Source organism: Staurois parvus, unplaced genomic scaffold (assembly GCF_062004578.1).
Source record: "Staurois parvus isolate SC_StPar_1 unplaced genomic scaffold, SC_StPar_1.0 ptg000695l, whole genome shotgun sequence".
NCBI classification, from domain to species: domain Eukaryota; kingdom Metazoa; phylum Chordata; class Amphibia; order Anura; family Ranidae; genus Staurois; species Staurois parvus.
Genome location: NW_028318491.1, coordinates 806,487 through 833,752, shown reverse-complemented (window position 1 = coordinate 833,752; position 27,266 = coordinate 806,487). Strand labels below are relative to the sequence as shown.

At 40.9% G+C, this 27,266-nt stretch overlaps 1 protein-coding gene across 1 annotated transcript in view; it reads right to left on the bottom strand.

The window, feature by feature from the left end:
* The window catches only part of PUDP (pseudouridine 5'-phosphatase), a 365,717-nt gene that overhangs the window by 200,465 nt on the left and 137,986 nt on the right, over window positions 1-27,266 (bottom strand). The window contains exon 3 of the mRNA XM_089652896.1: window positions 21,419-21,648. Within this exon, the coding sequence (XP_089509022.1) occupies window positions 21,419-21,648 (230 nt within the window). The remainder of the gene's footprint in view (window positions 1-21,418; window positions 21,649-27,266) is intronic.

Below are 27,266 nucleotides of genomic sequence, written 5' to 3'. Positions count from 1 at the left end.
ACTGGAAATCTGGTGAAAATCAGCAGGTAAGCTGTGCTTCATGTATGCATCTCAAGTTTTAACGTGTATACATTTTATTTACAGTAGTTTGGTGACAGTAGAGAAGTGTTAGAACACCTAATAGTTTTTTTCTTCTTAGTTTTGTTCTTTTAATGTGAAACTCCTTTTTGTTGGACAACCATATAATGTCAGATTTTCAATTACTTTCAATTCTGATGACAATGGCCACCAGGATAAAAAGAGAAAATTAATTTCCACTGTGCAGACACATACAGCAACTCTATCTGTAATCAAAAATGGCTATAGAGACCCTTTAATTTTCAGTTTTGGCTAAGGTTTACCTTTAATATGTGTAAGCACATAAGAAACATAACTGATTCTTTTTCTAGAAATACATATAGAGGTACAGTTAAAGGAAAAATATGCAATTAATTAGGTTTCTTAAAGAGCCTGCCTAGCAAAGATTTTTTTTTTAGTCATCTTCATAAAAACTGTGTTTTCTTACCCTTTCCCTGATATCAAAGTAACTAATCTTATCACCCTGAGTGGTAAGAACATGACCTGGACATGTTACAAGTTTGGTTTGAAAAAAATCCATTTCTGAGATTTCATTTGGTGTAAAGAACATATTACAGTGTGTCTGAAATGTTATGTGAATGACATCTACAGGTCAGCAGATTACACATCAAGAACATAACACAGAAACCGGTTTCCTATGCCCCGGTTGCACAAAGTACACATTTACAAAGAATATTTACAGGTTTTAAAAAGCCTCATAGCAGAGCTTTATTTTGAGTGATATTCACTTTTCACTCTAACAAACACAAATAAAAAACAACACTAATTACTGAAAAATTATTCTTTTTTTTATCAAAGGCAACATTTGCTTTTCAGACAAAGTATTATAAGGGCAGAAGGGAAATTGAGAAATGGCATAAATGTTACCATATGCATTTTATTTTGTAGGTCACTTGTACTGAGAATGGAATGACATTTATGTTAGAAAAAAGCTGATGTGTTGCTTTGTTCTCTGCGTACATTTACCTATCTGAGCATTAGAAAAAGATGAAACTAGATAACAACCAAAACTGAAAACCCTAAAACAAATCACACTAACTTATTATCAACAAATTTTATGGTGTTGGCAGATGGGTATTTCTGTAATAAGGTGATTTACAAAACAGCCATAAGCACAGTGTCAAGTATGGTGAGCGTACTGAAAAACTGTTGACAAATGTTACCATGTAATAGAGTTATGTTGTTTCTGTTTCTTATTAAAGTATAAGTATACCTTGCTTTAATAAAATAGGTTTTTAATAATGCAATTATGCATTACTTTGCATTCATTTTTTAATTAGAATATTTTAAAATAACAGCGCATACGAACCCAAACCTAAGATGATGAAAATAAATAGCAATGAAAAATAATCCTATGAATCACCAAGATCTTACCACCGATGTCTCCCATCCAAGTGCTAAACAGCCCCGACCCTGCTTAGCTTCCAAGATCAGACAACAGCGGGTGTATACAGGGTAGGGTGGTGTGGCCATAGGCCTTGTTCCCAATTTCTATTGTTAACAGCAAAATGCTTTACATAAATCATAATATCATGATAATATACAAAAACATAAATCAACAAACTGCTCAAATCCAAGAATTCATATAGAGGCATATACACTGGAGAATAAACTAGGACAGAATGAAGAGTCCCACAAGTCATGACGAGAAAATAAGATGAGCTTCTCAGGCCATAACCATCAAACACTTCTAAAGTCTCCCAGGCGTCCTTGGTCACAAACAACACAAGCAAGGCATTCCAAATAATGCAACCCTCATGCACATAGTGAAATTCCCCAAGGTAAAAGGTACTCCAGCCTCCCCTCATCTACAGAGACACCAGGGATTTTGCTGTCAGTTGTCACTATATACATTGACAACTAGCAGGGAACCATTGCACCACTGGTAATTAGCTCAGCAGGACCAATCCTATATAATAAAATAAACACTCTATATTGTGTAAAACCACCCATAAAAAGGAACATATTAAGCCTAAGCACTTACAAATGTCCAGAAGTATCATATCACATGGTACAGCAAAATGGAATTCCAGCATTGAAGATAGTCACAGTTCCTTCACTCATTAGTATGTATCCTGGTCCAATAAATGCAATAAGAACAAAATGATGTTGTGCTACTCTCAATCCATAAGTTACATATTAAACTGGTATAATCAAAAAAGTAGAGACAATGTATACAGTGACACAATGTGCAAACAAAAAACCATGTGATAAGATCTTCATGGGGTCTTTACCAAATATCTTGAAAGTGATATGATCCTAATCGGATCCACAAGTGAGTAAAGAAGTGACACACAACCACACAAATGACAATAAACAATATGTGAAACCTGTGATGATCGCGGCGTCAGACCCCCAGCCCTTCTCACCAACTCATGACCAAAGGACTAGCCAGTCTAAAACCGTGCTGTCACGTGCGTAACAATGCCACGCTCAGCTGCACCCTGCACAATGATTTTCCGGCTAATGGACCACAATCTATGTACCTACAGCCTGACAGCGATTGTTACTGGGTCAGGTTAATTACGCAATTAACCCTTCACACTGCCACCACCGCCTTTTTGTAGAGAAAAGGAGGAAACTCGCCAATATTAGCAATAACACTATGATGTTTGAATAATCGTCTGTATACCACTGTCACCGCAGGCAGAGGTATATAGAGGTTTAAAACACACAGTAGCGCTCTTCACAGAGAGGGATTCTTATTTTGCATAAAGAGCTTTAGAAACAGTTCATCACTTTTCAGAAAATAGGATTTATTACTAAAAAGGTTAAAAGGTTGCAATAACAATATTTACAGAAAAAGATGTAGCCAATATATATATATAAATACAGAGAGCAATAACACAGCAAAGAGATAACAGAAAGAAGTTTAGGGAGGTAGAGTATTTGCCAAAAGTCCTGGGTTAAGCAGATTCCAGTGTCCTGAGCAAAAGGAAGCTTTGTCTGCCAAAGTTGGTTCCAATGTTAAAAAGGGAGAATTCTTCAACTCAACTTACTGCTCCAAGCATACAGTGGGGATCGAAAGTTTGGGCACCCCAGCTACAAATTTGTATTAATGTGCATAAAGAAGCCAAGGAAAGATGGAAAAATCTCCAAAAGGCATCAAATTACAGATTAGACATTCTTATAATATGTCAACAAAAGTTAGATTTTATTTCCATGATTTACACTTTCAAAATAACAGAAAACAAAAAAGTGGCGTCTCCAAAAGTTTGGGCACCCTGCAGAGTTAATATCTTGTACTGCCCCCTTTGGCAAGTATCACAGCTTGTAAACGCTTTTTGTAGCCAGCCAAGAGTCTTTCAATTCTTGTTTGATGTATCTTTGCCCATTCTTCCTTACAAAAGTCTTCCAGTTCTTTGAGATTTCTGGGCTGTCTGTCACGCACTACTCTTTTAAGGTCTATCCATAGATTTTCAATTATGTTGAGGTCAGGAGATTGTGAAGGCCATGGCAAAACCTTCAGTTTATGCCTCTTGATGTAATCCCCCGTGGATTTCGAGGTGTGTTTAGGATCATTATCCATTTGTAGAAGCCATCCTCTCTTTAACTTCAGCTTTTTCACAGATGGCATCAAGTTACCATCCAAAATTTGCTGAAATTTTATTGAATCCATTTTTCCTTCTACTCATGAGATGTTCCCTGTGCCACTGGCTGCAACACAATCCCAAAGCATGATTGATCCAACCCCATGCTTAACAGTTGGACAGAGGTTCTTTTCATTAAATTCTGTGCCCCTTCTTCTCCAAACGTACCTTTGCTCATTCCGGCCAAAAAGTTCAATTTTAACCTCATCGGTCCACAGAACTTGTTTCCAAAATTCATCAGGCTTGTCTATATGTTCATTTGCAAAGTTCAAACGATGATTTTTGTGGTGAGGACGTAGAAGAGGTTTTCTTCTGATGACTCTTCCATGAAGACCATATTTGTACAAGTATCTCTTTATAGTGGAATAGTGTACCACAACTCCAGTGTCTGCCAGATCTTTCTGAAGGGATCGTGCAGTCAAACGTAGGTTTTGAATTGTTTTTCTCACAATCCTGCGAGCTGTTCTGTCTGATATTTTTCTTGGTCTTCCAGATCTTGCTTTAACTTCCACTGTTCCTGATGACTGCCATTTCTTAATTACATTCCGAACACAGGATATTGACATCTGAAAACGCTTTGCTATCTTCTTATAGCCTTCTCCAGCTTTGTGAGCGTCAACTATTTTCAGTTTCAGTTTTCTAGACAACTGCTTAGAAGAACCCATGGTGCTGATTGTTGGGGCAAGGTCAGATGAGTCTGGGCATTTAAAACCTTTGAGATTGACATCACGTGGTCTGCCCAGACGATGATTGAGAACAATCCATGACACTGGCATGTCTCAGCTTTGCAAAGGGGCAGTGCATGCTATACATTCTGCAGGGTGCCCAAACTTTTGCAGACGCCATTTTTTTGTTTTCTGTTATTTTGAAAGTGTAAATGATGGAAATAAAATCTAACTTTTGTTGACATATTATAAGAATGTCTAATCTGTAATTTGATGCCTTTTGGAGATTTTTCCATCTTTCCTTGGCTTCGTTATGCACAATAATACAAATTTTTAGCTGGGGTGCCCAAACTTTCGATCCCCACTGTATACGTGATTTTGCGCAGTCCTGCCGCCCTGTAGCAGTATTTCTGCTATAGGGCAGTGGGCAAGCGGTTAAATCAAAATCCATAGATACTCAGATAAAAAAGATCTTCTGCATTGACTAGTTTTGTCTAAACGGACAATCTCCTTACACTGCAAGGAATTGCTGGATAGTGGTGCCCCTTCTTCTCCAAACGTACCTTTGCTCATTCCGGCCAAAAAGTTCAATTTTAACCTCATCGGTCCACAGAACTTGTTTCCAAAATTCATCAGGCTTGTCTATATGTTCATTTGCAAAGTTCAAACGATGATTTTTGTGGTGAGGACGTAGAAGAGGTTTTCTTCTGATGACTCTTCCATGAAGACCATATTTGTACAAGTATCTCTTTATAGTGGAATAGTGTACCACAACTCCAGTGTCTGCCAGATCTTTCTGGAGGGATCGTGCAGTCAAACGTGGGTTTTGAATTGTTTTTCTCACAATCCTGCGAGCTGTTCTGTCTGATATTTTTCTTGGTCTTCCAGATCTTGCTTTAACTTCCACTGTTCCTGATGACTGCCATTTCTTAATTACATTCTGAACAGAGGATATTGACATCTGAAAACGCTTTGCTATCTTCTTATAGCCTTCTCCAGCTTTGTGAGCGTCAACTATTTTCAGTTTCAGTTTTCTAGACTGCTTAGAAGAACCCATGGTGCTGATTGTTAGGGCAAGGTCAGATGAGTCTGGGCATTTAAAACCTTTTAGATTGACATCACCTGGTCTTCCCAGACGATGATTGAGAACAATCCATGACATTGGCAGGTCTCAGCTTGGCAAAGGGGGCAGTGCATGCTATAAATTCTGCAGGGTGCCCAAACTTTTGCAGACGCCATTTTTTTGTTTTCTGTTATTTTGAAAGTGTAAATGATGGAAATAAAATCTAACTTTTGTTGACATATTATAAGAATGTCTAATCTGTAATTTGATGCCTTTTGGAGATTTTTCCATCTTTCCTTGGCTTCTTTATGCACATTAATACAAATTTTTAGCTGGGGTGCCCAAACTTTCGATCCCCACTGTAACACCCTTTTTCTAGGAACTCAGCAGGTTGTCTCCTTAAAGCAGAGAACCAATCGCCTGATTTGAGCAGGGGTGTTGTAGGCGGGGGACTCAGGCTAGAACCAAAATCCCTCACAAGTTATACCAGGGCAATAACCTTCCCTAGGTACATGTAACATTCTATCCACGGGTAGATTAATATGCAGAATCATCTGCTGAACGTCTAGATATCAAACATGCCATAATTTACTATTCCAGCTAGAACTATATGGCTTTCTGCTCTCCTGTAGACTTCCATGAGGGGTTTAAGATATCAGACGACTCGCATTAAACTGAGCTATCCGAATATATGCTTTATGTTTATGTAATTATTTCCTACCTTAAGATATAAAATTATATGGAAAAGTGGGTTTTAAATGTGAGGTCTGTTTTACGGCCAGCTGGAATGTCATGAAGCCCAGTGAAGGACTGATTTATGGTTTTATGATTATCTCAGATTGAGAAGCTAACAGACACCAGGGCACCAGCTAATTTGGGTTTATAACTATGAAGATCTCCAGCTGGGGCCTGATGCCTTTTGAATTCAGCATACACACATAGACCACATTCCTGAGGAGGGGGATTTGAGGGAGACAGAGATACAAGATGGAGGATCCGTAGAAAGATGGATGACCGCGCCCATCTTTGTGTGCACAATTGCTACACCTCCCCCCTCAGGTGGTTGCATGGGAGGGAACTGCAATTTCCTTCCTGACGCAACCGACTCCTGCTGCTGGTTCGGCTGATCAGGGCACAGATCCATTGGGGTGATCTGGTACAACTGCACTGTGGGAGAACCAGGTTCCTTCTGAGAAGGGTGCTGTTCTCCCCAGCAACCATGTGGTGCCAACCAAGTGAGTTGTCAGGGGTGAGCACCAGTCGGCTGTGACTACCCGGATATCGTGGCAACTGCTGTGGTGCCCACCTGTTCACAAAACACTTCTGTTCAGGGGTGTCATATGCTTACATATTGAGATGTAGCTTCTTGTCGAGGTAGAGAATGAGATTTCCCTCTCCAATCTCCTTCCTCAGGCCCAGGACTACATCTAACCCGAAGGTAGTGGCGCCTGTGTGCACTGGAACCGGAAAGGTGAATTGTGGAACTCGCCTTCCAGATGGGTCTACAGGTACCTTCATCCAGGATGAACAGTCCTCTTTACCTGCTAGCATCCAGGACACCATTTCCAACAGTTTCCTGTCTGCTAGGTCAGTCACAGGTTCAGCTGAGCCATGATAGTTGCACCCAGGCGTCTTACTGTAGCCAGCTGTCCCCAAGACTGACGTAACCTGCTTTTTGGCCTGGGGAGTAGGCCAGGCCATAACTGCCTCAGTCTCCCCATTTCCAGACCTCTGGGGGTCTCTTCCTACCTCTGCCCCTCTGACAGTTACCATTTTTGACTGTCAGACTAGGCATGGGCAGTTTGTTCTTGACTGGCAACAAGGGTCCAAGGTGCTCTTCCCAGACAAGGCGGAACACTGCAAGGCCCCTAAAGTAGGCAACTGCACACAGTTCCACTCCACATTGTGGGTCATTCCTGACCCCTGGGGAGGTGGTTGATGCGTTCTCAACCCCAACTAGCTTTCCTGTGAATTCAGGCAAGCCACATGGGGTGGTGAAGGCTGACTCGTCCTGAGCCTCCTGGGTTAGAGATGGTGGCCCATACCCTCTGTTCAGGTCCATGATGGTTAGACAGCAGGCACCTGCCGGATGCTTCATTACCTCATGGCTCCTGGGCATGGGGTAGGCCACAACCACAGGGCTGGCGCTCAGTTTTTCAAAGTCCTCACAAAGCCTGGTCATCTGATCCTGTTTGGGGACTGAGACTACCGGTGATGCCAAGACCCAATGCCAGGAAAAGAGTGAGCAATCCCATAGAGAACTACTTGAAGACGTTGAGTGGACCAGTTGTGGTGCTGCACATAACGCTGACATGGGTGTCTGGTCCCCAGGATAGTAATTACTGCACAAACAGTCTAAAACATGACTTTGGAAGAGAATTGCAGAGCAGCACTGAATAAAATCTTTAAATGCAGGACAAAGGTAAACAATTGCCAACACACCAGTTAAAACAAATAAATAATAAATATATACCTTTTTTGCAAAAATTTGAGTTTTAATCCTTTTAAAACTTTGGCTGGACTGTTGGGGGCCAGAGGTCACCAGAAGGATGAGAGATGTTACCTGACCTCACACACTGCACATTCAAAAGATGGGATACCATGTTTCGGGCAGCTGACTTGCTGGGTGACCTCAGACTCTCTAACTTAAGTCATTTCCAGTATTTCTATCCTTTTTGTGCTGGAGACCTTGCTGGACTGATTGGATCAGTCACTGGTCGTGGGTGGGTGGTTGTGTTGGCAAGTAGGAAGGTATTCCTCCAGCACGTTGTGCCCAGTATTTGATAATTGCAATGAACCCTCCTGGGGTTTGGGCTGCATCCTTTTTAGTATGTCATTATGGTTGTTTCTATCTGTATGCTTGGAAAAGTAGGAAGGAAGGAGCACCTGGTGTCAAAAAAATAGAAATTGAAAGGTACGTTAAAAGGTGCAACCACAGCTATCAATTTGTCAGTCTGCTCTCTGAAACCTTGCAAATACATATCTGGTTTGGGAACTTTTTCCCATTTAATAGCATGCAGCAACAGCAATGAAGAAGGGGGAGTCCTCTCGTCCAAAATGCATTGGTTCGATGTACTTGTCACTACTTTCAATAAACACCTTTTAACCTACCTTCCAATTTGCATTTTTTTGGACACTGCTCTTTCCTTCCTACTTTTCCATATTTATATCCTGACAGGTTCATAAATAAAGATCTTTTATTCACTTATTTTCCCTATTTTCTTGACGATGTTCATTTTAGTGATATTGTAAATTAGCTGATTATTACTGACAATAATAGAAGAGAATTAGCTGGGGAGCAAAGGAGAAGGGGTAACGTTTACAACTGTTCTTATCCATCTAAACATTTTTTGCGCAAAATCAGAAGTTGTGCCTGACACTCTTTAATGCCCTGATGCAGGGTATCCATAGATAAGGTACATACATCCATAATGTGACTGTTTCTGATTTTTTCGAGACTAGGTAATGACTGTTATTCCTAAGGGTACCTGATGACTACTTCAAATGACCCTTCTTAGAAGAACAACTGTTTGGCCTGATTGGGGTTTTAAGCGTGTTGAGCTATTTTTTCCCAAGATAATGTTGGTACCAGGTGTGCTTACCCCTCTTCTTCCCTTGATTAACTTGAATTCTCACATAATAGGAGAATGAGGAACAGCACAAAGTACACTTGCAAAAGTAAGCTGATTGTTGTTTGATTGTAGCTTCAAGGACCACAGGTAACATTTAAACTGAACTCCAATTTAGTTTCGGTCTTGCAGAGTTGTACATACCCCTCTCCTGTACTGAAAATGCATACTGTGATTTCACTGCACACTGTGAGCTTCACATAATGTGCATTAGAAGCTGCTGCAAGCCTGAGAGGGTCCACCTTATTTCTGGCCTGGTGGACGCCCAGCGTTATCTAACCTTTTCCTCGCCAGTCTTACTATCTCTGGCCCACCTAGTTCATTCATTGGATTTCCATTCTTTCAATCATAAAGGCTCAGCATCACATTCAGGCAGCAACTGTTGCAGCCTGCAAGCAAATGCAGTCTGCATAGGAACACTCACTTCTCCAGACTGATACCCACCCATTAAGACATTTTAATACTTGCAAGCCTCTTCCCAAGAGCCAGGCCACTGCTTGTATCAGGAGAGCTCTTGAAAAAAAGAAAAATAAAATAGTACTGAGGCAGAGTTATGTGAGGTTTTCTGGAAGCTATATACAGCCCCACCCTCCAGCAACTCCACCCAGTGATAACATAACTGGATATGAAATACTGTAAGCTTTGTAATAAAAACAGAAAGATTTAAATTATAATTTTTTTCCTCAGCATGAGCTTTAAAGGAATGAAACACAGCAGGCAGCATTAGTTTTAAGGAACCTAAATGGTGGTTTGATTGTATTTTCAAGGATACACAGAGAACATAAAAAAAGAATGAGTGGTGGCTTCCCTGCTACCTCCCCCCCCCCCCCCCCCCATATCCAACCAACTTCTATTTTCAATAATTATCTCAAGTTTTCATATATTTGAACAGAAAGTGAATGCCTAATATCTTGTATCAGCAAACACAAACAGTTGAAGAGAACTTTAAAAAAAATGTATCTTGAGAGATATTTTAATATAGGTACAGGTACAGTTATAAGGGGAATGTCATTAAAACGCTGGTCAAAATGAAAAATGAGTATCTTACAATTTGCCTTTTACTTTACAATATTCTGATGGCAGGTGTTACTATTCTGAGCAACTGTACAACAAGTACCAAGGGAGTCGCTTTAATGAACTCTTTCATGTTCAAAGGGAATCAGAAATAAACATCCATTGTATTAGATCCACACTATCTGTAAAGTTAATCAGGTTGCTTCCAGCATTGTCCAGGAAACGTACATTCTGCTCTGGTGACATCTGGCTGAAAATTAAGTTGAAAGATCTTGAGATTGAAATTCGGATATACTGGAGAACTATCTATTCTTTTGAGGGACAAATATAGATTAGTATGTTTTTAGTACTACAACAATGGTTGTAAAAAGGTGTAAAAGGTAGTTTTCTTGGGGAAAGCTAAAAACTCAATGGAGTGAATGTTGAATATGATTTTTTTACATCTAAAGTAGATGGAGAAATCACACCGAAACAGGATAGCTGTTAGCAAATAATTAAAATACAATATTGCATGTTTAAAAAATCTCACATTCTGCAGAATAACGGCAAAATTTAAAATTTTTGTAATCTAGGCTTATTTTTTTAAAAAAGTCGGTCATATTCCCTAATACTGTAGATCTAAAGACATTCTCTGGAATTCATAAAGACTGGTGCAGACAGATTATGGAAAGCTTCTTTTATGTGTTCGAAAATTGGTCCAGCATGCACCAAATTTATTTACCTGTCTAGAACATGTACTTAAAGTGGCTGTAAACTCTGTATTTTAATTTTACCTACAGGTGAGCTTATAATAAAGCTTAACTGTAGGTAAAATGAGTATCTCCTAAACGTGCACTGTTTAGGAGATATTCTCTCTTAATTTAATCCAGCGCATGCACTCTGAAGAAACAGCAAACCCATGCCGTTCCTTCACAGCTGTGTGCCGTGGCCCAGGACTGCCGTGCGCAGAGTGCCGAAGCTCGCAAACCTAGAAGGAAGATGGGTGAAGATAGAAGCCTCTACAGCGGTGATAGCGTGCCACTGGAGGGCTTTGTTTTAAGGTAAATTTACATAATGTGCTAGTATGCAATGCATACTAGCACATTATGACATTACCTCACAGGGGACTTTTTTTTTTTGTTTGTGGTTTACCACTAATTTAAATATTTTAGAACCAACTTTTAGAATGCACACGAGACACTTTTGCAAAATGTTTCTCTCTATACATCAAAAGAGAGTTGGCCTTAGTTAACTCCACTTTCGAAAGATACAAACTATCAGCATTACACAATACAAAATGGTGCATTGTAGAACTACCTGAAATATATATATATGCAGCAACAGCAATGAGGAAGTGGGAGTCCTCTCGTCCAAAATGCATTGGTTCGATGTACTTGTCACTACTTTCAATAAACACCTTTTAGTGGTCCATATAGCCCCATTTTTTTTTTAAATGGGGCTATATGGACCACTTTTTTTTTGTTTCGTTTTTTTCTGTCTTCACTCTCCTGTGTTTCTATTGTAGCCTTTATATTCTTGACTTTGTGTACCCACGGGCAGATTTGTCCCCAGCTGCTGCCTCATAGTTTTAGAGCTACCAGAATAGTTGTTGAGTAATCACTGCTGGTCATACATGGATACAGTCAGGTCCATAAATATTGGGACATCGACACAATTCTAACATTTTTGGCTCTATACACCACCACAATGGATTTGAAATGAAACAAACAAGATGTGCTTTAACTGCAGACTGTCAGCTTTAATTTGAGGGTATTTACATCCAAATCAGGTGAACAGTGTAGGAATTACAACAGTTTGCATATGTGCCTCCCACTTCTTAAGGGACCAAAAGTAATGGGACAGAATAATAATCATAAATCAAACTTTCACTTTTTAATTCTTGGTTGCAAATCCTTTGCAGTCATTTACAGCCTGAAGTGTGGAACGCATAGACATCACCAGACGCTGGGTTTCATCTCTGGTGATGCTCTGCCAGGCCTCTACTGCAACTGTCTTCAGTTCCTGCTTTTTCTTGGGGCATTTTCCCTTCAGTTTTGTCTTCAGCAAGTGAAATGCATGCTCAATCGGATTCAGGTCAGGTGATTGACTTGGCCATTGCATAACATTCCACTTCTTTCCCTTAAAAAACTCTTTGGTTGCTTTTGCAGTATGCTTTGGGTCATTGTCCATCTGCACTGTGAAGCGGCGTCCAATGAGTTCTGAAGCATTTGGCTGAATATGAGCAGATAATATTGCCCGAAACACTTCAAAATTCATCCTGCTGCTTTTGTCAGCAGTCACATCATCAATAAATACAAGAGAACCAGTTCCATTGGCAGCCATACATGCCCACGCCATGACACTACCACCACCATGCTTCACTGATGAGGTGGTATGCTTAGGATCATGAACAGTTCCTTTCCTTCTCCATACTCCTCTCTTCCATCACTCTGGTACAAGTTGATCTTGGTCTCATCTGTCCATAGTATGTTGTTCCAGAACTGTGAAGGCTTTTTTAGATGTCGTTTGGCAAACTCCAATCTGGCCTTCCTGTTTTTGAGGCTCACCAATGGTTTACATCTTGTGGTGAACCCTCTGTATTCACTCTGGTGAAGTCTTCTCTTGATTGTTGACTTTGACACATATACACCTACCTCCTGGAGAGTGTTCCTGATCTGACCAACTGTTGTGAAGGGTGTTTTCTTCACCAGGGAAAGAATTCTTCAGTCATCCACCACAGGTGTTTTCTGTGGTCTTCCGGGTCTTTTGGTGTTGCTGAGCTCACTGTTGCATTCCTTCTTTTTAAGAATGTTCAAAACAGTTGTTTTGGCCATGCCTAATGTTTTTTCTATCTCTCTGATGGGTTTCTTTTGTTTTTTCAGCCTAATGATGGCTTGCTTCACTGATAGTGACAGCTCTTTGGATCTCATCTTGAGAGTTGATAGCAACAGATTCCAAATGCAAATAGCACACTTGAAATGAACTCTGGACCTTTTATCTGCTCATTGTAATTGGGATAATGAGGGAATAACACACACCTGGACATAGAACAGCTGAGAAGCCAATTGTCCCATTACTTTTGGTCCCTTAAGAAGTGGGAGGCACATATTCAAACTGTTGTAATTCCTACACCGTTCACCTGATTTGGATGTAGATACCCTCAAATTAAAGCTGACAGTCTGCAGTTAAAGCACATCTTGTTTGTTTCATTTCAAATCCATTGTGGTGGTGTATAGAGCCAAAAATGTTAGAATTGTGTCCATGTCCCAATATTTATGGACCTGACTGTATATACAGTGGGGTAAAAAAGTATTTAGTCAGCCACCAATTGTGCAAGTTCTCCCACTTAAAAAGATGAGAGAGGCCTGTAATTGGCATCATAGGTAGACCTCAACTATGACAACTGAGACAAAATGAGAAAACAAATCCAGACAATCACATTGGCTGATTTGGATAGAATTTATTTGCAAATTATGGTGGAAAATAAGTATTTGGTCACCTACAAACAAGCAAGATTTCTGGCTCTCACAGACCAGTACCTTCTTCTTTAAGAGGCTCCCCTGTTCTGCACTCATTACCTGTATCAATGGCACCTGTTTGAAATTGTTATCAGTATAAAAGACACCTGTCCACAACCTCAAACAGTCACACTCCAAACTCCACTATGGTGAAGACCAAAACGCTGTCGAAGAACACCAGAAACAAAATTGTAGACCTGCACCAGGCTGGGAAGATTGAATCTGCAATAGGCAAGCAGCTTGGTGTGAACAAATCAACTGTGGGAGCAATAAACAGAAAATGGAAGACATACAAGACCACTGATAATCTCCCTCGATCTGGGGCTCCACGCAAGAACTCACCCCCTGGGGTCAAAGTGATCACAAGAACGGTGAGCAAAAATCCCAGGACCACACGGGGGGACCTAGTGAATGACCTGCAGAGAGCTGGAACCAACGTAACAAAGGCTATTATCAGTCACACACTACACCGCCAGGGACTCAGATCCTGCAGTGCCAGACGTGTCCCACTGCTTAAGCCAGTACATGTCCGGGCCCGTCTGAAGTTTGCTAGAGAGCATTTGGATGATCCAGAGGATTGGGAGAATGTCATATGGTCAGATGAAAATAAAATAGAACTGTTTGGTAGAAACACAACTCGTCGTGTTTGGAGGAGAGAGAATGCTGAGTTGCATCCAAAGAACACCATACCTACTGTGAAGCATGGGGTGGCAACATCATGTTTTGGGGCTGTTTCTCCGTAAAGGGACCAGGACAACTGATCCATGTACAGGACAGAATGAATGGGGCCATGTATCATGAGATTTTGAGTGCAAGCCTCCTTCCATCAGCAAGGGCATTGAAGATGAAACGTGGCTGGGTCTTCCAACATGACAATGATCCCAAACATTATGGGTGGGGGATTTTCTCTGATTTGGTGAGTAGGAGCGGGTTTATTGGGGGGTGGTTTTTGCTGATGGGGGTAAGCAGTTTTGTTGAGGATGGTTGTTGATGGGGGTGAGGAAGAGGTTTTCTTGAAGAGGAGTTTTTGCTTTGGAGAAGGAAGACTTGTGCTGGGGTAGGATTTTAGCTTGGAGAAGTGAATCAGAAGTTTTTGTTAGGGGTGGGGATTTGTGCTTTGGTGAGGGATACATATTTTTGACCCTTGCACTCTGTACAATACATAGTCCTGAGCCTTGCATGGTTTATATTACATACTCTTGACCCCTGGACTTTGTGCACTATGTACTCCTGATCACTGCACTATCTTTATTGTGCTACACATTACATACTCCTGACTTTATTTGCTATATTATACATTTCATATCCCATATTTTTGGGGCACAAGGCCTGGGGCCTTTGCTTGAGTAGGAAGTGAGCTTAGGTTCTTTTTAACCATGCCACTTTAAACTCCTCCCACTGTTAGCATATTGTGACCAGGTCCACCATCATATGGTGCTTCCTTCAGGGTGTCCACAGTCTTTCACAATCCATGCCCAAGTGAAACACCCCTGCCCCAGTCAACTGACAAGCTTTAGTATCACACAGAATCAGATATCATAGGACACCAACGCTGATTGTGGTAAATCTAGAACTGGCAACTAGAAGTATAGGCAAACTGTCACCTTATAATGTTAGCCAGAGTTGACCCAGAGTGTAAACCAGAAAGTCAGCAGCATGATGTGTGGGTAGCTGGGTGCCTCTACTAACAGCACTTCATCTTTAAGCCACAGTCCATGTTGGCTATGTAGAAACAAAGCCCTGGCCTTGTGGCTTAAAGTAACACTAAACCCTGATCTAAAAGAAAAATAAATAAAAAAAAAAAAAAAATATATATATATATATATATATACACGTATTCCTAACTCAAAAAAGTAACTTCTATTGCTTTCAACCTGCTCTTTATCTCCATTTTTTTGCCGCTGTGATCATCCAACTGTTAGAGGGCAGCTAAGCTCATTCTCTATGATCCCACTGTATGTACTGTATGAATGTAGCCACCCTCTTTTGTTCTCCACCAAGATGGACTAGGTACTAGGGACTTTAGGATTTGTGGTGTGCAAAGAGCAGTGCACATGACCACAAATAACATGCACTGCTCAGTCTAAACAAACAGAAGAGAGGAGAGAAAAAGAGAGGTTCAAAAGCTCACAGAGAATGTTACAGGGAGGCAGAAAAAGAGAGCCATTAAGAAGTTATTATGGATTTTTCTTGGAGAATAAGTATATAGTGCAGAAACACTTTAACTACATTCACTTGACTGGAAGTTCAAGATTGCATTTTAAAGATACTTTTTTTTTTAAATAATACTGTTGCTATATATATTGACTAATTAGAAGTATTGCTATGCAGATTTGTAAAGTTATTGATTAATCCACTCTAACAATTTTGCCCCCAGGGACAAGTACACCGTCCTTATCACACTGAATCATAACTTCCAAATTATGTATTGAAATGAGCCTTGTATATAAAAGTAATATAAAAAGACTTGCATAGCATCCCTTTAAGGCTTGTTATGCAAACCCTCTATTATATAATTTATGGACAGGCAAAGACATTCCCTGTACATTTCTGGAAGGCTATATTGTTGTGATGTTTATATCCGTTGTTAAATAGAACTGTTATATGTTACCTCATTAAATTGTGGATTGATTAAATGTCGGTTTGCAAGCCTACACTTTACAAACTTCTGTCTGGAAATTCTGGCAACAGTATGTATAGGATATAGCTTGACCCCATTTAGCCTTTTTCAGACTGCTTAGCACAAGTCTATTGGAGCAGCACAGTTCATGAAGCTTGAGCATGTATCATCCACTGAGCTGAATGATCCTTTTCTAAAAAGCAATGGCCAGAGTTTCCAAAAATAGGATAAGTATATTTAATATATTCTAATTAAGAAACAGTATTACATGAATAATATATTTTATAATTTAATTGATACCATCTTAATCATACCATTATTGATAACCATTAATACAGTCTATTCTGGACTGATTATTTAAAAGTTCTCAGTATTATAGAAGGTAAAGACAGCAAAATGAAAGCTTACAGCATACCAAAGATATTAGGGCTATAGAAAGTAATACTCAATGGGTAATCATAGCAGATATTAAATGTTTTTTAGGCCACTTAAAAATATTACCAACATAAATAGGAACATATTGCATTGGTATTTAGCCAAGCAGGGAAGCCAAGCATAAAGAGGCATACAATAAAAATAATTTACATAAATGAAACCAAAGAGGGGCTGCAGCAACATTTTGGGCCAGGTGAGTTGCTGATGATTGATGGAAAAGTAGACAAAAAGGAACCTTATGAGGTTACAATAAAATACCAATTCATACAAAGTAGAGGTTGCTGGTATTTAAATATTTCAAGGAGAAGTATGGAAATTAAAAAAACATCAATACTTACCCTCTATGACTGCAGCCTCACTGTGATGCTGTAGCTATTCCCCACTGGCCCCAAGACCATGAACTGAGGGATCACATGACTGCTGATCGTTCAGCTCCTATCAGCTCTGAGTAGAGAGCTGTGACCAGTCACCAGCTCTCTGCTCTGTCCCTCCAGTGCTCACTGTAGTTCCAGGCTGGAGAGAGATGAGAGTAGCTGGCTCAGGCTCTCAGCTGAACATTAAGAACCTGAGCCAGCTGCCAATCAGGCATCTGGATGGATCCCAACAATATGGCTGAGATGCTTCCAGAGTCTGGAGCAGTTTTGTGACATCGGCCAACAGTGGGCTTTAGTCGGCTGTCAGCTGACTCTGGGTCACAGGAAAGCACAAGTAAGCGCACAGAAAATGCGGATTTTGCCAAGCATTTTTGGAAACATGATGTAAACCTGCATCACTCTTGTAGTGCCATTAATTGTTAATGGCAAGCCAAGAATGGACAGCAGGCATGCATTTGTTGTGTATCTTGTTGCGTGGAAAATGTGCTATAAATGCACCAAAACATGCATTGGAAAAAAAAAAAAGCACCATGCTCCGCTCCAAAAGCTTTTGTAGCTTTTTTGGGGCATTTGTTGCAGGTAGGGCCCCTATGCATGAATACCCGCGAGCGGGAATGTGAGTTCTGACAATTAATGTTTAGGCATGTAATATTTTCATGAGAACAACTATCATATGATCAAATAAAGAATGCAGTTAAAATAATGTATGCAACTTTGTGAATTGACCCTAATAGCACTAAAGGTAAAGGAGTTTGAAAAATACACTGGAATAGTATTAATGACTATAATGGTACAAATCTTACTCTACAGTACATTCCATGTCCAGTTTAAGATTCATATAACCATACCAAAAAACCACACCACACCAAATGTGACTGTGATTTTAAACAACTATAATAATGAAAGAAAAAAAATACATTGAAGAGCAACTCCACTCACCCTCTGGGTGATTTACGTATATTGCACGGATTTAAAGGCAAATTTGTCTTTATTATTTTTTCATCAAAATTGAACAGAACAAAATATGAGAAATAACAAAACTATATATAAGTAAATGAACAAAAAAAAATATAGCACAGATGTAGCGATGAGCCATGGGAATAAGTGAAAAGGTTTCCATACAACAGCAAAATGGAGGGATCGACAACACAAAGTACAGAGTTATGAAAAAGCATAATTTCCAGGGAGCATCCCTGGGCTAGATGTATTAAACCAAACGATAAAACTCCATACAACCACATACATAAATCTGAGCTAAGAAAGAAAAGAAAAAGAAAAAAAAGGAAGAAAAAAGAAAAAAACAGTTGTAGAGGTAGTGAAAGATAAGAGAGAGGGTCGGGAGATGGTAACGGCAAAAAGCAGAACCAAGGTGGTTCTCCATCAGTATCCACCGAGATGACCCCACCACCCAGGCGCGGTCTGCAGGGCCAAGCTGGAGCACATTCCAAAACAGAAATGGATGAATCGGGGGAGCAAGGTTCAACTCCCCAAAGGCACAGCAGAGGAACACATATCTCGGAGAGTCGAAGAGGAGGAGAAATGGAGCCAGACCATCCACAGTAACTTATATTTATCATAGGTATCATTGGTAAATGCCAGCATTTCCTCCATACGCATGATATCAAAAAGCATAGAAGCCCACATTGGGAGATGCGGGGGAGTGGCTGTTTTCCAAAAGAGGAGTATCAATTGACGGGGTGCAGATAGAAAGAAATCTAACAGACTTTTCTTCTGAACTGCCAATGAGCCCGGTAATATAGAGAGGAGAGCAATCTCCAGTGAAGGGGCCAAGGACTCACCATAGATCCTGTTATATATAGCAAAAACCTGTAGCCAGAAGGGTTGTATTTGATCACAATCCAACCAGGTATGGAGCTGAGAACCAACAGCTTTAGTACAGCGCCAACAGAGATTAGATGTAGAAGGAAATATTTTGTGTAGGGAGAGGGGGTCCCTGTACCATCGAGAAAGGAGCTTACAGTTCTTTTCCTGTGAATAGCAAGAAATGGACATTTATGGGTGAAGTGGAATGACGTGGACCAGTCCACTGCCGATATGTCTTTACCTAGATCTTGAGCCCACACCCTGGTGTAGGAAGAGAATTCGGAGTGAAGAGCATTGTGTAACACTTTATAGAGGGAAGCTAGGCCATGTCTCGGCGGTTCAGAGAGGGAACACAGCTGTTCAAACTCAGAGAGTGGATGATGGGTGTAAGAGGAAGAGTATAAGTGTTTACAAAATGAGGACAGATGTAAAGTAGTCAATCAATCCCTAGGCCCACCCTAAAAGAGCTGAAGAGCCGACTGGGGGCAGATATAATCCCGAGCTACGGGCCATGAGGCACGCAAAAAAGGGCCAATAGTAGAAGATCCCAATCCTTGAGGAAGAGCGGGGTTATCAAATAGGGGTGATAGGGAGAGGGATCAGAAGATAAGATAGCAATGATGCCCTGTTTATACCATAACCGCAGTACAGCCACAGTCAATGGGGACAGGCCGGGAAAACATAGATAGTCATGGCTATAACCCCATGGAAAAGCCCAGAGATCAACTTGAGATAGATCTTGTTCTATCATACAAGAAGCTTTACAGAAGGGTCTGGGAAACCAATCAAGCATCCGGGCTAGCAATATGGCTCTATAATATAGCCCAAAGTCTGGTAGACCCACTCCACCTTCGAGTTTCGTATTTCACAGATTTAAAAGTTGTTGAAAAAATAGCTGATTATTTGTCTGTGTCCATGAGAATCTATATGGGAGTGATTTTAAAATGATCAATCAACTGCTGAATCTGGGTTTCTAATGAGGAAAGTGACAGGGTTTGTATCCTTTTAGATTTGATTTCCTATTGGGAGTATCACACCAAAAAATAGCTTTTTTTGTTGCAGCAGATGCTCAAAATCTGACTTATATCTTAGTGCAGACTGGGAAAATCAGTAAGCCAATGACACAAGCAGAAAATGACATTTCTGGAGGGCAACAGCAACAGATCACTAAGCGTAAACTAAGCCTTAGAGCTGATTCAAACATGTATGGTGCACATTGAAGCTCAGGTTTCACAGCTAATTGATACAGTAGTTGTTCACTGGTATGTCAGGTTTACATCAGGTTCAGGACAGGATTAGCTCAGGATCTTATCCTGTTCACACATACGTGGTTGAGAAAAGGTTCCCATAAAAGTCAATAGCTTGTAATCCGCACTTGAACCTGTAGGCACTGCACAGAATTCGTACATGACTCTTTTTCAAACCACACTGAATCCGCACAGCTAGTGCATCAGACATATGTGAACAGGCACCATAGAAAGCAATGTTTTTTTCACATGTCATGCGGATTGGATGCAGTTCAACCCACATCCAATTCACATAGAAAGTATGTGCACCAACACATAGCATTACTAAACTGCAGTGGAGAAAAATCAGATCCTCTGTCCTACCAGATAAGACTGTGCTGATGGCAAAATTTGTGTAAACCACAGGACTAGATGGGGCAGAAATGCAAATCCCTTAGCAGATAAAACAGCTCTCATATATGTATTTCATTAATGTTTTTAAATATTTTCATTGAGTTCAGCTTTAACTATTTACATTACTAAATATATTGTTTGTGATATAATTAGTATACTGTTTCTTATATTTATTATTTACGTATTATTATCAACTATTAATCATTTTAGTCATTTATTTTATATCCAGTCAGGTAGACCTTCTGTTGACTCAGCGAAGTAAGTAATGAGATCTAGAATTCTATTCTCACAGGTTCTCACAAACTTGATGGATATGAGCTCATCTAACAGAGAGGAATAAAATATCCACATTAAATTACCAGATACTGTTGTATGCCATTTTTTCTTCCACTACAGGTTGCATGGATGAGAAAGAGTAAGCTCATGAATGTGCAGCACCTAAGAGTGCAAGGTTTTACAAAGTATCTGATGGGGTCCATCGTCCTTTTGTGTCCCTATGTAGTAGCAGGTGCCATTATGAGAAATATGTATAGGGTTTCCAGCAGGCAGCAAAATATCAAGGAGTAGTCACACCAATGGAAAACTTCTCTGTTGTGAACGGTGGCATTGATAAACTTAGATAAATTCAGATGTAGTCAGGTACACCTTAATGCTCATGAGTAACCATAACTATCGTAACTTTATCTGCCTTTGTGGAAGTTTTCTAAATGTTATTTGTCATTCATACAAGAACGAAGACTAAATAAATAGCATATCAAAAAGCCAAATGGATACTAAGTTGTCATTTATGTGATTTGAAATGATTTATGAAGTAAACACTGCAGCTCATTTTTCATCATTCCTATATTTTAAAATGCATTAAAAACAACCTAAGCATATTCCTTTTCTTGCCCTGCATTATAAAATGCAGCCAAGCTCTGGTATGATTGTGTGACTCTTCCTATATAGCACTATAGTACAGTATTGGTAATACATATTTTCACACCTACCTTGTCTACACCTGGAGGGGGGTTAAACCTCTTCGCACAAACAAGAAAAATATCAGGCTGAGGTTTGCCACTTTTCACGTCTGGGTCATCTCCTAGCACAATGTGATGGAATAAATTGAAGAATTCTTTGTGTCTACTTGTTTTCATTTCAAATGTCACTCTGGCTGAGCTGGTGGCAACAGCCATTGGGATGTTGTGCTTATTCAGATGGTAGATTAACTTTTCAACCCCTGTGACAGAGAATGGGAGAGGAAAGAAATGAGAAATGCAAAGATTACATGATAAAACTTGTCCATAATATAATTGATGACAGATAATAACAATATGTGACAGTCTTCTACAAAAAATGGCTCTAGAGTAAGCTTCAGCTATCTAAAATGTACGTGAGACAAAGTAATTGCATCACGTCACCTAGTTTGTTTGTTCTTTACTCTCAGAACACTGCCGCACATTTCCATGCAGTTAAAGTTAACCTGTCAGGTCCTAAACAGTTTTGCCAACACTGCAGTGGAAGTCATTTTGTGATGCCTGCAACTACCTGTGCAAAGCTAGCCACTGAAATGGATCGACATTTGGCAGGTTCAGCAGAGATCAGACACATTTCCATTCATCTGTGGGCAGACTTGTTATAGAGATGTTAATCTTCTGATCGACTTCTGTACAACCAGCTTGTTGGAAATTTTTCAATCAGTGCCACTGGCTATAGCCAGCAGTGCAGATGAGTATATTCAGAATACAAAAGCTTTGCGGGAGGGACTCTTCCATCCACATCCAGTGTGTGGTTGGGGGAATCAATTAATTTTCTTTCATGCAACTCGCTGGTTGAACAAAAGAAAATAAATCATGTATGGGTTGCCTAAGCCTTCATATTAGATTGTGGATTCTCGTGGAGCACCTTGGATTCCAGGAAAAGCCTTGACTTTTGTCCAAGATGGCACTAAGCTGTCCAACCCATTAATCAGTACTCTAGTGCCACAATTAAGCTAAAATGTATATTAGCATACATATTTTTTTTTCCTCTGTGTATGCTCACATTTGTGTATTTGATAAATCATAGTCTCTATCATGTTCATGTACGTCTTCCATCTGAAGTACCTGGTTGATCCTGCCGGTCACCTTTCTTTTATATTCTAAACTGACCATGCAACATGGTCAGTCTGCATCACCTTTCTTTCATATTCTAAACTGACCATGCAAAGTGGTCACTCAGGCAGAGGTGCAGATTCACAGCATGCCTATTTTTCGTAGTCTGTTCAGCCACCATGCCCCCCCATCGATCACAGCCTGCCTCTTGCACACACCTTCTCAATTACAGCCTGCACCTTGCCTCGAACTGAAAGGTCTATGGAATAGAGGTACAGTCTGCACAGCACTCTGTATATCCAAACAGCCAGAACGTGTGTGATGTATTAAGAGACCCGTCACTGCTCCCAGGAAGCAGAGATGTATGGTCACATCACAGAACTTTTTAACCTTGTAAATATAGTAAAAAAAAAGATCCTGTGTCTGGTCTGTGTTTGAGAAACATCCCCCCCAATTCATGTGATCCTTATCAGTTCCTAATTGGGGCGGAGAAGAGTGCTCATTTGACCATCTCCCTATATATTTAGATCAGCTTATGGGGGGAGGTCAAAGATCGGGGGGGGGCATAGTCACAGATAGGGTACTGTTTTTGCATGAGTGCTGTTTTGATAGAGTGCCAAGAAGCAGTTGAACACAGCAGTTTAAAGCAGGATAACTCAAGCAGCAGGTAGATACAACAACAAGAAACTCTACTGCATGCTGGACAGACTGCAAGCAAACACCCTGGGAAACATTTCTTACAAGACTGAGTCCCACTCCGTGTACCTTATAATATGTCCCCTCCACTCCTCCTTTTCATATTACTATCCTGTGTTCCCAAAATCTCACTTCTTTACCCCTCTGCTCCACCCCAAAACTTGTACATCTCAACTTCACTGCTACCATCTCCCTACTACTGCTCTCATCACCTCCTGCTGATACTCTACTCTCCTGCTGACCCAAACACCAGGACTGGAAAGCATGTACACTCCCGCTCCCATCTTACTTTCCTCACCCTTCTTCTTCTCCTAACCTCGGGGGATATCTCCCCAAACGCTGGTCCTCCAGTATCTCACCTCCACACCAAGCATCCTCTTTCTTCCGGGAATAGCCACAATTACCTCAATTTAATATCAGTCCCCATGCTCCCAAAAACCACCCTCCCTTTTTCATGTGCGCTATGGAATGCCCGCTCTGTCTGTAATGAGCTCACCTCTGTCCATGACTTTTTGTCTCCCGCTCCCTTAACCTACTAGCAATCACAGAAACCTGGCTTCACCCACAGCACTTTCCTATGGAGACCTCCTTTGGACTCACTCACCCAGACCCAGTGGTCGGAAAGGTGGTGGGGTTGGTTTGCTTCTTTCCCCACTGAGCACCTTTCAAGTCCTCCCTAACCCTCCCTCTCTATCCTTCTATTCTTTCGAGACTCACTGCATCCGGCTGTTTTCTCCCATTTCTCTGAGGATTGCAGTGATCTATCGGCCTCCTGGACCGGTGTCCCACTTTCTTGATGATTTCTCCACCTGGCTACCCTACTTTCTCTCCTCTGAACTACCCACTATCATTCTCAGAGATTTTAACATCCCCATTAATGTCAACAACCCGGCTACATCCCAACTCTTCAACATAACCTCATCTTTTGCATTAGCACAATGTATACAGTCCTCCACTCACTCTGATGGGAATACATTAGACCTTGTTTTCGCCCATCTTTGCACTCCCTACAACCTCACAAACACCCCCTTTCCTCTCTCTGATCACAATCTCATCACATTCACAGTGTCCTCGTCTTCAAACACCTATTCCTCCAAGCAGCAAACAATTACCCGCAGAAACCTTCACAACTTGAACCCTGCTCTTTTCCACTCTGCAACTGACCAACTCTACGACAGAATCTCTCCCCTGTCCTTCCCTGACCTGGCCACTGCTGTCTACAACAGTTCGCTTTCATCCACATTAGACTCACTTGCTCCTCTAAAAACACAAAGCATCAGGCCCGACCGTTACAACCTTGGCAGATTAACGACACCAGAAATCTTAAACGACATAGTTGTGCGCTGGAGCGATTGTGGCGTAAAACCAAATATCAACAAGCATTCACCCTATATAAATCTGCTTTCTTAACATACAATTTCTCCCTTCATGCTTCCAAACAAGCCTACTTTGTCACTCTTATTAATACCTTGTTATCCAGTCCTCGTTGTCTCTTCTCTACATTTAACTCTCTACTTTCTCCACATCCACCCAGTACCTCGCTCACTGCTCACGAGATTGCAAATCATTTAAAAAACAAGATTGACGCAATTCGTAGGGGCATTGCCACTGCACAGACATCCATCCCACTTAGCATACCTTATACTAAACCTCCCTCAACACTTTCCTCTTTTGACCTTGCTACTACCGAAGAGGTCACTAAGGTTTTCTCATTAGCCCGTCTCACTACCTGCCCCCTGGATCCTGTCCCCTCACAACTACTACAGTCACCCTCTTCTTCCATCCTATGCTCCCTCACTCACATCTTCCATCTTTCCCTCTCTACTGGTGCCTTTCCCTCCCCTCTAAAGCATGCGCACATCACTCCCATACTTAAAAAGCCCTCCCTGGACCCCACCAACCTGAACAACTTAAGAACCATCTCCCTGCTGCCATTTACCTGTAAACTCCTAGAATGCTTAGTCTACAATCGCCTGAGCTCCCACCTCACCGACAACAACCTTCTTGACCCTTTACAGTCTGGCTTTCGCTCAATACACGCCACTGAAACTGCCCTACTAAAACTCACTAATGATCTACTAACTGCTAAAACCATTGGCCACTACTCCATACTCTTACTACTTGGCCTCTCTGCGGCTCTTGATACGATTGACCATCCCCTCCTCCTCAAAAAACTTCACTTTCTTGGCCTCAGAGACTCTGCTCTCTCTTGGTTCTCCTCCTATCTATAGCAGCACTCCTTCAGCATTACCTATAACGCTGCCTCCTCCTCTTCACTCCCTCTTTCTGTAGGGGTCTCTCAAGGTTCTGTCCTTGGACCCCTTCTCTTCTCCATCTACACCTCCTCCCTTGGTCACTAGATAAACTCCCATTGCTTTAAGTACCATCTCTATGCTGATGACACACAAATCTATCTTTCTACCCCTTACCTCACCCCTTCAGTCTCGCATTACTAACCTACTAAGTGACATATAGGCATGGATGTCACTCCACTTCCTCAAACTCAATCTTTCCAAAACTGAGCTCTTAGTATTCCCCCCAGCCCGTGCCCCCTCCCCTGACTTCTCCATCAAGATCAATAACACAATCATCAGTCCCTCCCCTCATGCCAGGGTACTAGGTTTAATCCTCGACTCCTATCTGTCCTTTCAGCCCTAAATCCAATCACTGTTCAAATCGTGTAGACTTCACCTCCGCAACATCTCCAAGATATGCCCGTTCCTAACCTCGAAAACTACTAAGCAACTTATCCACTCCCTTGTTATATCTCGCCTTGACTATTGTAACTCTCTCCTCATTGGCCTACCTAATCACAGGCTATCCCCTCTTCAGTCTATCATGAATGCTGCTGCCAGACTCATCCAACTTACTAACCATTCTGTATCTGCCACCCCTCTCTGCCAATCCCTCCACTGGCTTCCCATTGTCCAATGGATAAAATTCAAATCATTAACAATAACAAATAAAGCCATTTATAACTCTTGTCTCTAAATATCACCCAAACCGTAGTCTCCGCTCCTCGCAAGACCTCCTACTCTCTAGCTCCCTTGTCTTCTCCTCCCATGCTCGTCTCCAGGACTTCTCCAGAGCTTCTCCCATCCTCTGAAACTCTCTACCCCAATTTATCAGACTATCGCCTGAAAACCTATCTCTGAAAACTCTCTTCAGGGAAGCCTATCCTGCCCTCAGCTAATAATGGAATCCTCTACTCTGCTAACCTGTCCATCCCCCACAGTTACTACCTTTTGTACCACTAGCCCCTCCCTCCTAGATTGTAAGCTCCTATCCCTCTTGTATTGAACTGTATTGTTGGTGTATTGTCTCCCGTTATATTGTAAAGCGCTGAGCAAACTGTTGGCGCTATATAAATCCTGTATAATAATAATTTCTGAATCTAAGCAAAAGCAGTTATGGTACCTACATAGAATGTCTGTCTTATAAAGTGCCTATAATACTATATGGTCACAACTACGTTGTACTTTAAAATACAGTATATTAAGCATTGTTAGCTATGACAATGCTTAATATACAGTATTAAGCATTGTTAGCTATGACAATGTTTAAGATCATCATGTTCAGTCATAATTCAGTTTATGCAAGAATATATATATATACTTAAATTATTACAATTGAGCCTACTGATTAAAAATATATATATATTTGCCCTCTTCAACATGTCTTCCTTTATTTGAGCCTGATACTAGAACTTGTATCGGAGGTCATTTGACGTTTGGTAGTTTCTGTCTTTTAATTGCCTGTCCTCGATAACAGCTGAGTTAGAGCTGGGCTACAGCTAGGCAATCAGCAATGTTTATGTTCCCTGCTGATTGCCTGGCTCTAGCCCTGACTCCGTATAGGGTGTCTTGCATGGCTGCAGAGACTGCTGTTCTCATATAGAAAGGAGAGGTCATTTCTGCAGCCTCCTGCCCAGTCACCTTGAGTTTAACTACATAATATTTGATTAATGTAAATTCCCTGTCCTATAAAATATTTTGTGTATTTTTCCAGGAACAGCCCGGAGAGACAAAAGACAATGGTTTTTACAGTAAACATTAACCCTAAACTCCAT